At 33.8% G+C, this 12,215-nt stretch overlaps 1 protein-coding gene across 3 annotated transcripts in view; it reads left to right on the top strand.

Annotated features, from left to right (window-relative positions):
* LOC137655614 (dentin sialophosphoprotein-like) overlaps positions 1-12,215 on the top strand; it is a 180,486-nt gene continuing 168,271 nt past the window's right edge. The window contains exon 1 of one of the 3 annotated variants that reach the window (XM_068389525.1): positions 1-221. In XM_068389525.1, coding sequence (XP_068245626.1) covers positions 219-221 — 3 coding nt within the window. In that variant the 5' untranslated portion in view covers positions 1-218. Of the gene's footprint in view, positions 222-5,787; positions 6,141-12,215 lie in introns of those variants that run through there. The other 2 variants (XM_068389524.1, XM_068389526.1) reach the window with 2 other exon arrangements.

Below are 12,215 nucleotides of genomic sequence, written 5' to 3' on the forward strand. Positions count from 1 at the left end.
AGAAAGTAGTAAAAATAGACTACGATTGCTAGTGTGTCACGTTAAAAAAAACTTTAAGGATTCAAGTAATATAAACTAAGGAGATTTACATCTTAAATACTGTCTGCAAACTCGTATTATGGAGTGAACAGCTATAAATCAGTAATGTTCAGTTATCTTTTGCACGCATTTACTCAAGTCCGTATTAACCAGCTGTCGAGAAAGGATCACCTCTTAGCATGGTAATTATATAATGTTATTTTTCTTGACATCACTTGTATCGATATAAACAAATTATCAAAGGAATATAATGGTAATCGTAGGAGACTTCAGTATCTTGACAAATATATGAACTTTTGTTTTCCAGCTATTTCAATTTTTATTATTATTATTATTATATGCTAAGCTACAACCCTAGTTGGAAAAGCAGGGTGCTATAAGCCCAGGGGCCCCAACAGGGAAAATATTTGCTGGAAGGACAATTACTGGGTTTTATTTTACAACAATATAATGTTCCCCACGTGATTTTAATCATCATATATCAATTAATCATTATATACTAGTTCATTATGTTTCACGATGAAATCTGAAGCGGTTGGTCAAAAAAAAAAGTTTCGCCCACCTCTGGAATTTTCTAAGTCTGGTTTTGATCCGCGCCATAACATGGCTAGCTCCTGCTTGGTTACCAAACTTTCCAGATAGATAGAGCCCGTGTGGTCCCAGGCTAAGAATCATTCATTTATACAATTGGAGCCTTTGTATGACAGCGGCCAGTTCTACCCTTATGGATTAAAAATGGCCATCAACTAAACTCAACTTTCCTCCCCTAACCTAACCTACAAGCCTTGTCCTTACCTAAGGAGCCCCCCCCCCCCCTGCAGCCGCCCTTACACTGCTGTATTCTAAGTTAGCTGTAATCATACATCCAGGTGGCCGCTATCATACATACACACACCCCATACAATTTAATGTTGTCCCATCAATAAACATTCGTATCCCTCTGTTAAGTTTGTAGTGGGTTGGGACACGTCCTGGAGCCTTTGTACATCAGCGGCCAGTTCCTCACGTGTTCATTAAAAATGGGCACCAGCTAAGCTAAACATTCCCCCCAACCTAACCAACAAGCCGTGTCCTTACCTACTTACCTGTTGGGGGGACGCTAACTCCCCCTTACACTGCCGTATTCTAAATTAGGCATGATAATATTTACAGGTGGCCGCTATCATACATACGGCCCCACGTCCTTTACAGTGAAATTTGATTCGGAGCCTTTGTAGTTTGTTGGGACAGGCATTTACAAAACTAGTGAATTCTTTATTTCATTTTTAAACTTCCCGTGAAAAATTCGATTGGTGATAATTTTTACTCTATTTTCTGACGATCGCAACCCTGTCTTAGTATGTGATCTTAGTGTTTTGTAGGGTGGTTGGAGAATCGATTCCTATAGTGGCTAACATCTATGAATACGCCATTTCCTGGTGGGGGGGGGGCCCACAAACATGCCCTTTTTCTTGTGTTTTTGTGTGAAACTGGTTTTTTGGGGACTGGAGTTTGGAGTCCAATAGCTCAAAAACAGTAATTTGCCTCCTGTTTAAACCATTATAAATGTTCAAAACACCTATGATAACATGGTTTTTCTTTTTTTCTTTTTTATAATGCAAAAAGTTATATAGTATTATTATAAAAATTAACCAATTACTGTGAAGGAGCTAGATTTGCTGCATGATCTGTTGAGCCATGCCACCAGTTCGTAACTCACACGTCTCAAACTGTCTACCTAACCGTGCCAGGATTACTCGCTGCTGGGAGGAAGGACGTTGGTGCCTGGTACAACACACGAACTTATACTTCTGGGGTCTAAGCGATGTCAGACAAGGCATTCAATCGGGACCATGATCTACCCCAAAGCCAATGCAAAGTCATTCAAATGAAGGCAACTATGCTTACCCCATCCAAATGGGAAATAAACACTTTAATAGATAAAGATACCATTTCCAAGATAAAGTTATCTAGGAATCTGTGACCTTCCTAGTAGGTGATGGTGATCAATTTCTAACAGATTACTGCCTTTGACAAAACATAATACTGACAGGTTCATCATGAGATCCGATAGTTTGTCTTTGTTTGATCAAACCTGGGGCGGTACTCTTGTCCTCTTGTGGAAGCACATGTCCAGTTGTTGCACAAAGCTAGAAAGAAAACAGTCTTAGAATCTCCTTCATTTTTCCTTCCATACTGAAAGAAGAATTGTAGTGCCCCTCCCCCCCTAGGAAGGTAAATCATTCTGCACAAGGTGCCTTTGTAGGGAGGAGATGAAATAGGACAAAGTAATGGGCGGCTGGAATCTAGGTCCTAGTCACGAACTCCTAAACCAAAGTGATGGAGATCTTTTATACATTATAATGACCAGTGGCACAGGAAAATATATGCCATTTTCTTATTTGCTGTGCTGGCCTACTATAGGCTCAAGGAGGTACTTTTAAGAGACCTGAGGACTCGTGAAACGCTCCATGCGGCTTGAAGTATGTAGGAGGTCAAGACTGCCCCCTCTCCTCAAGAATCCTGTCGGTTATTATGATGAGTCTATGTCTGAACCCAAGTTGAAAAGTCGAATTGGTGACTAAACGGTATTTTTACTGCAGAAATTGAGGAGTTTCCTCCGATTAGAGAAGAGACACAAACAGCATACGGGGTACCATTCGGCGTGTGGTTCTTGAGAGGAAACTCCGGTTAGCGCCTGATCCCTCCTCCGCTATGTTTGTGGAAAGTAGATTCTTGAAGAGGAGTACACAAGACGGAGTTCGTCATGCTACTACTAGGACAGACCATTCCATATTCCTGTTGTCACCCAACCCAATGGTAAGGGGAATGCTGCCTGTTAACCAATATATTTCAGGAACTACTGTATAGGAACATATGCTGAGGAGACGACCGTGCGCTACCCTTATGGTCGATGAAGGAGGTATCAGAAAGCGTTGTCCCTATTGATCCGGAAGGCAGTGTAGGAACAATTGCATAGAAGTTTTCAATCTTCTCAAAATGTTTCTTAAAACATTTTTTTTTTTATTGTTCATTACTACTCATATAGTTTATTTATTTCTGTTTCCTTTCCTTGCTGGGATATTTTTCTAACTAGAGTTGTAGCTTAGCAAGTAATAATAATAATAATTATAATAATAATAGTAATAATGATAATAATGCGACAATAGCAAGAAGAAAAACTGCTGTCAATATTATCATAAGTTTTGATTTTTGCTTACATTTATATTTGATAATAAACAACTAGCTTAAAGGGGGGGGGGTAATCCCCCTAAATTTACCACAACAGCTCTTGTAACGTCACACTAAGGGCTTGTCTCGTGATGTCAGAAAACTCGAAATCAATCAATCTTAGGCTTTTAGGGTGTACCAAAATGATGTCCCTGAGCTAGATTTTGTAAATATGAGGATTTGACAATTAATATCTAATACTTTATGACGATTCGAACATCTCTGCACATCAATAGATAAATGTATGAAGTTGAAATGGATGAAGGGGTTTAAAAGTACATGTAGCCTAACAAGGCTACTTAAGAAATAGCATAGTATGGGCTACCTGAACTCCATTTTCTTTAGTAAGCATTTTTTGTCTATTTTTTTTCCTTTTATCACCAAAAATCCTGATTACTCGAATATGCAGACGTTGAAAAGTGTGAAATAGAAATAAGAAACTTATGAAAAGCTAGATTTGGTGTTATATTTATATTCTATTATGATATAATTCATAACATTAATACTTAGATTTTCATAGTATAATTTTTATTTTAGAAATTCGGTTTAAATAAAGACAGCATGTCTGGCAGCTCCACTATCTATCCGCCTGTATATTCACGTTAAAATCTTCAAAATGAAAATGATAATATTGTTTTCGTTATGTTAATGAGTTTGGACTATTAAAATTGATCTTATATATAGGCCTACTGTTATAAGGACAATCAAGTTGCGCAAACACTCATTCATATATATATATATATATATATATATATATATATATATATATATATATGACATATTTGTTTTTGATGTTGTTAATAGTTTATATTTGACATGTCTGTTTTGACGTTGTTACCTATTTTAGAATGGTTTATTGTTAATTTGTTTTCTTCATTTATTTATTTCCTTATTTCCTTTCCTCACTGGGCTATTTTTCCCCGTTGGAGCCCCTGGGCTTATAGCATCTTGCTTTTCCAACTAGGGTTGTAGCTTGGATAGTAATAGTAATAATAATAATGATAATAATAATATATAGGCCTATATGTGTATGTATTAAAATAAGCAATGGTTTGCTATAAACCGGGATTTATTTCAATATCTAGCCTTAATTTTTAAGTGCCATTAGAAAAGAAAAAAAAATCTCCCTCCATTAATTTTTCCAATAAGTTATTGACATATTTGGCCCCACTCAGGTTAAGGCCAAAATGGAAATTATTACATTTAAGAAATTGATAAAGTTTACAGTTTGTAATAGATATTAGTTTATAAATAATTTTTACACATTTTAGTAATAATATATACAATTTATTTCCTTTGTATGAAAGAATTCATTTGTAAATCATTTATCGAACGGTTGCCATGCAAAACAGGGTTGCCAGTTTGGCCTTTTTTCCGGCCAAAAAAAAACTCAAATATGACCTTTTGTATTTAAATAGGTTGCCCTTTAGTAATATGAAAAAAGCCGAGCCTTAAATACTATATTTTTGACCTTTTTCTATTTATGGGTTGACCTTTTAAAGCCTCTGTTGATTAGAAATTGACCTTTTCTCATTTAGAAAACCTGGCAACCCTGATGCAAAAAATCAGTGTTGCCAGGTTTTCTAAATGAGAAAAGGTCAATTTCTAATCAACCGTAGCTTTAAAAGGCCAGCCCATTATTAGAAATAGGCCAAAAATATAGTATTTAAGGGCGACCTTTTTTCCATATTATCAAAGGCCAACCAATTTCAAAAAGGCCAAGTTTGAGTTTTTTTCTTTATTTTTTTTTTTTGGCCTGAAAAAAGGCCAACCTGGCAACACTGCCCTAGATACGTCATAGCCAATGTCAATCATACGAAGAGATTTGGAGTTATTTGGAAAATCTATCGGTTTTATCAACGTTAATTAAAATGGTGATAAAAATAAACAGTTTTAAAGAAGAAACAGAAAACTAAATTGCTCATTAAACGGAGAATTTCTTGATTTAATAATGGTCGTTTTGGGAAACGAGAAACGTCGTAATCGAAGTCCATAAGAAGAATTTTTGAATAATTTTGGAAATATATTGGTTTTATCAACGTTAAATAAGATTGAGATGTAAAATAACGTTAAATAAGATTTTTTATATAAGATAAAAAGTCTGAAAGATGAAATAGAAAACTAAACTCTTCATGAAATGTCTAATTTTTTAATGGCCTCCGTGGGAAACGAGACTTTGCTTTTTTGAATAATTTTGGAAATATATTGGTTTTATCAACGTTAAATAAGATTGAGATGTAAATTATATTCTTAAAGATGAAATAGTAAACTAAACTCTTCATGAAATGTCTAATTTTTTAATGGTCTCTATGGGAAACGTCGTAATCGATGTCCACAAGAAGAATTTTGGAAATATATTGGTTTTATCAACGTTAAATAAAATTTAGATGTAAAATAAAAAGTCTTAAAGATGAAATAAAAAGTCTTAAAGATGAAATAAAAAGTCTTAAAGATGAAATATAAAACTAAACTCTTCATGAAATGTCTAATTTCGTTAATGGTCTACTTGGGAAACGAGACACTTCGCCCCCCTTCACAGCTCGAACGAGCCGAAAGCCAACCTAAGCCAACTCACGAATAATGGCGACTGCTTTTCAGAAAGTATTTTCAATGTGAAAATTACCCCAACCTCGCGGTCGAACTCTTCGTTTAACCTTATTTAAAAACCATCCTTAATCATCCTAGATCCATCGTTTGATAGAATAAAGTCACCTGGAGTCACGATCTTAGAGATATTAAGATAAAAAGAGTAACGGTTGTGAGTGTGAATGGAGAAGGACGCCATATTGGCGTTTTTATTGAGTTAATAGTTCTAATAATGGAAATCGAATAAGTGCATTATGGAAAGCTCTTCTTCGGTCAATTCTAAAAGACCACCGACAGCCTCGAAGGTGAGTAGTCCACGTGCAGGTTAACTTTATATTAGGTTTTATATGACCTGCTTTACAGGCTGGTCGAGGCTACGCCCAATCTAAAATGGCGGAATGGATTAATAAATCTTAGTTTTTTTACATTTTAGGGGTAATTTCTGTTGATTTTTAACATATTTTGTGTAATTTCTCTTAATATGGTTAGATATTGTTGGTCTTCAGTTTGTGAATCAACCTTCTCGTAGTTATAACTGTCTGTAATGGCGAAATGTATTAATAAATCTTAATTTTTTTACATTTTCCGGGCAATTTCTGTTGATTTTTAACATATTTTGTGTAATTTCTGTTAATATGGTTAGATATTTATGGTAATTTGTCATCTTTCATTCCCTTATACGGCTGTAATTTTTGGCATAGGCCTAATGGATTAATAAATCTTTTAGTTTTTTACATTTTCGGGGCAATTTCTGTTGATTTTTAACATATTTTATGTAATTTCTGTTGATTTTTAACATATGTTGTGTAATTTCTGTTAATATGGTTAGATATTGTTGGTCTTCAGATTATGAATCAACCTTCACGTAATTATGACTGTCTGTAATGGCGAAATTAATGGATATTTATGTTAATTTATCATCTTTCATTCTCTTATACGGCTGTAATTCGTGTCATAGGCCTAAATTAAATTATCTCTATAGTTGAATCATTGAATCATCGACCTTAGTCTTGTATGACTCATGTCTTTAAGATTCTAATTATTGACTAATGTTACGTGTACGAGAAATTGTTAAATTGTTACGCACTATGGCTCAATCATTTAATGTTCCTGACCTAAATACGGTTTGGCAATCGATACATAATTTTTATTAATATTTTTTAGGCTGGACATGATATATTAGGCCTTAGAATATCAAGTATGACCGGGTCAGGCTACTACTGTGTGGCCGAGGTATAAATTAACCCTTTCACCTTCACATTTAAACGTTTTAAGGGTAAATATTCACTATCTGTTTCGTAATATTCTGTGGGTAATCAACATGCCATATTAGATCATAAAATGTCAAAGATGGTTTGGATAAACTACCATGACCTTAAATAAACTTTTTTTACGGTAAATATTCACTGTTGGTTTTGTAATATTTTGTGGGTATTCAACATATATTAGGCCATAAAATATCAAAGATGGCCTCTGCAGGCTTCTACTGTAAGTCCGAGGTAAAAATTTCCCCTTGGAGCCTTTGTATATCAGCGGCCAGTTCCTCACGCGTGCGTTAAAAATGTACATTAACTATCCCCCCTAACCTAACCTACAAGCTGTGTCGTGTCCTTACTTAGTTACCTAACGGGGGGCTAAGGCCCCCCCTGCAACCCCCCTTACACTGCCGTATTCTAAGTTAGACATGATAATACATACAGGTGGCCGCTATCATACGTACACCCCTTCCCCTTAAACATTTTAATGGTAGATATTCACAATATTGTTTTCTTTTTTTAATTACTATACACATTTTAATGGTAGATATTCACAATATTGTTTTCTTTTTTTAATTACTATACACATTTTTATACATAATCTTGCTCTCTCTAATCTCCTTTCAGTTAATAGGCCTATATTGATACATTTATTTCTAGTCAAGTACTGTAGCTCCACCCTTTATCATTATATTTTTCCTATTTTTTATCTTCTATGTATTACTGGCCATGATTTTTTTTTAGCCAAACTACCCATTGATAAGTTTTTGAGCCCCCATCTATAATAATCAAGGATTGGTAGTATTATGCCCAAAGCATTATCCCTGTTAGAGCCCTTGGGACTAGGGTTGAAGCTTAACAATTAATAATAATAATTATAGCTACAATAATGGTCAGAAATGCATAATAAACACAAGATAACCAGTCGGTAAAATGTAATGTTCAAACGTACCGTAATTTCCAAAGTTATGGCAGAAAAATCGCATTTTTAAATGGAAACAGACAACACTAGCTACCTGAAAGTTCCTCTTAACCTAACTTAGAAGCCGTATCCTTACCTACCATGTGACTCCCGCCCCTTAGGTTGCCTTATCCTTAACCCTAGGACTAAGTCTTAACCCTGATTTTGCTTCCCTAATGGCTTTGCTCCTTGCAAGGGACCGCTAAATCATAATTGTACTTCTTAAATCGTAAAATTAGCTTCATATTTTATTTCGGAACGAGATAAATACCATTCTTAATCAATTTCACTTCTCTCATGTTCTGGCAAGCGGTAGAATCCCTTGTCACTATAACACTTTCAAAATTTGTAAAAGGCCACGGAACCTAACAAACCACCTAACCTAACCTAGTAGTTCCCTGGTCTATTGCGTGTAGGTCTTAGACCTGGGAACTAATACAGTAGGTTAGGTTAGGTAGGTTTGTTAGGTTCTGTGGCCTATGACAAATCTTTGATGTTCGGGAAACTCAAATACTTGACAAAAAAAAAAAATATATATATATATATATATATATATATATATATATATATATATATATATATATATACAGTATATATATATATATATATATATATATATATATATATATATATATACTGTATATATATATATATATATATATATATATATATATATATATATATATATATATATACTGTATATATATATATATATATATATATATATATATATATATATATATATATATATATATATATATATATATATATATATATATATATATATATATATATATATATATATATATATATATATATATATATATATATATATATATATATATATATATATATATATATATATATATATATATATATATATATATATATATATATATATATATATATATATATATATATATATATATATATATATATATATATATATATATATATATATATATATATATATATATATATATATATATATATATATATATATATAATATATATATATATATATATATATATATATATATATATATATATATATATATATATATATATATATATATATATATATATATATATATATATATATATATATATATATATATATATATATATATATATATATATATATATATATATATATATATATATATATATATATATATATATATATATATATATATATATATATATATATATATATATATATATATATATATATATATATATATATATATATATATATATATATATATATATATATATATATATATATATATATATATATATATATATATATATATATATATATATATATATATATATATATATATATATATATATATATATATATATATATATATATATATATATATATATATATATATATATATATATATATATATATATATATATATATATATATATATATATATATATCTATATCTAGTAATCACCCGCTATGTCTTATGGGACATCCAGCCCACACAATTGTTGTGAAGGAACGGAAGAGAAAAGTTCGCATGTGGATGGGTGTTATGAAACAACATCTGGGAGGTTGTATTATTAGTTCAAGCTTGGCTACAACCCTAGTTGGAAAAGCAAGATGATATACGGTAAACCTAAGGGCTCCAACAGCAACCGATGAAACTTGAGTTTGATCGGGACTTGAACCCTAGTCAAGGGACGTTACCACATCGGCCACCACAACCAAAGGGTTGTTTGTGTGGGAACAACCGCCTGGCCACAATTTTACTCATAGATAGTGATTTATTTTGTGTTGAGACTTGGAAATGATTCGGTTTTGAAAGTCCTAGGTCAAACGTCAAGGTCAAGTGAAAGGTCGTTTTTGTGTGAACAACTTAATGGCCATATTTTCACTCATAGTGAGACTTTTACGGATTAATATTTATGTTGTCATGGAAGTGATTCAATTTTCAAAGTCCTAGGTTAAAGGTCAAGGTCGTTTGTATGTGAATAGCTTCCAGGCCACAATTTTACTTGGATAGTAGTGATACTTTTAGGGATTAATCTTAATGTTGGGAAGTGGAAGTGATTTAATTTTGAAGGTCCTCGGTAAAATGTCAAGGTCGTGAAATTAGCTGCCGTGTTTGAGGTCTGCGCTCTACCGAGTGCCACTCTAGTTATTACTATTATAACTAGCTAAGCTATAAGAGAAAGCTTCCCATTGCAGAAAGAAAATAAGAGAAATAAATAAACTAACGGTACTGTATTAGAGATAATGGAAAAAAAATATAGAATGTTTCAAAATTAGTAACAACTTTGAAATTAATATTATTTGTAAACTAAGAAACAAGACTTGCATCAACCTGTTCTGTAGAAAAGCATTTGCAACAAAGTTTCAACTTCTGAAGTTCCACTAATTCAACCACCAGATTAGAAAGATCATTCTGCAATCTAGTAACAGTTTCTATACAACTTCAAGAATACTGTGTAGTATAAAGCCTTATGATAGAGAAGGCAAGACTTAAGATAGATTGTACAACATAATTGACAGTATAGCAAAACGAAAGTGCTTTTGAGGTCTGTTAGCGTTTGTGTGTCTGGTGATAGGCTGATATGGTTTTAGGTCGTGTTCTTCCTGGATCCTAATAGTGCGCAGGTAGATATCAGTCATTACTGCTCGATTAGGTAGGGAGTACCTTTTAAATGATACGTACATAACCTGTGACATACTGTTTACACCAGTTCAGGTGAACAGTCCTTCTTTTACCAGACACTAACTCCTTGGATTATTCCTGGTGAGGGTACTAATCTTCCTCTTTGTAGAGAGAGAAGGGCTCTTATCAGACTTTTCATATCGATACTCACTGAGTAGGTTCATCAATGTGTCATCTATAAGACTTGTCATATTGGTACCCAGTAAGAGAATCATGCATACTCTTCGTCCGATTCTTCTGATACAGCTGTTTAGCAAAGTACAGGATGACCACTCACAAAATGTCACGAGGTTCCGAGTATATCTCTTTCCATAACCATTTTAGAGAGAATGCATTACCAAAGACTCTGGTACTGTACAAGAGCATACACTCCTGCTACTGTTGCTCGGTCGCTCACTGTCGGTTGGGATGAAGGCCTTCACTTTCATTTCCCTTTTCCCAAACATTCGACAGACCCTTGGTCTGTTTTCCTAGAAAATCTTTGTTACTGAAAGGAAGGAGGATGGCTCTAGGGGATTAGAGAAAATTGCGATCTGTCTCGCTAGTAGTGTACAAGCAACAAGACATTCTCTTGTGATCAAGATTGGTAATACGGTCCTTGATCTCCTCCTGACTGTTAGAACCCTGGAAACTTTCCAAGTGTTTAACATTATCAGAACACGGTCACTGGTGTCCTCATGGCAGGTGGGGCTCAGGGATACGCTCCCACATATATGCACTAAGGGTAACCTGTGAAAGTCTTCCCCTCTCATAAGGATGATGATGCTTTAAACACGTATGAGCAATTGCTGTCCAAGTTTGGATGCGCTACAAGACTAACCATCGGCATGGCGTTCTCGCTGTAATGACTAGGGTCCTTGGTGTCTCTAAATCGAGGGTTATAATAAACATTCCCATGTGCTCCCGTGGTAAGAAACACAATTGTTGGTTTTGTCTATGTAGTTGAGAGTTCCTACACGGAAACACCTGACCATCACAGACCGCTCTTAGCGCTCAAATGAGCATCAAAATGTTTCATCATATACACGTGATAGGGAATAAGGCACGGCCTTATCTAGAGGTTGGTATTCATGCGACGTGCCAGCGCGTTGCCCTGTACTACACTTCCCTGTATGCTCACTCTGGTTTAGAGGGGCATAGGCCTAGTTGACAGACTAAACTTCTGTCTCTGATCTAGACATTATTGTTTGTGACTAGGTTTATCATTGTCCACTTTTTAGTGCATCCTTAGATTTATTATCACCCCCGCGAATTATATTCCAATTCCCTTAAGTATCAGGCCGCTCTATGTGCTTTTAAGCATCGAGCTGGCTTATCTCTAGGAAGGGATGCACGGTGTTATCTTTTTATTGTTTGATGGTGCAAGGGTAAGCCTTGGAAATGGACACGTCACGAGCCATGGGTTGTGTGTGGGGTTGTTGTTGTTGTTTTAAACACCTTGGAATTGTGGGTTTGTAATTTGAGTAGAAA

Source organism: Palaemon carinicauda, chromosome 16 (assembly GCF_036898095.1).
Source record: "Palaemon carinicauda isolate YSFRI2023 chromosome 16, ASM3689809v2, whole genome shotgun sequence".
Taxonomy (NCBI): domain Eukaryota; kingdom Metazoa; phylum Arthropoda; class Malacostraca; order Decapoda; family Palaemonidae; genus Palaemon; species Palaemon carinicauda.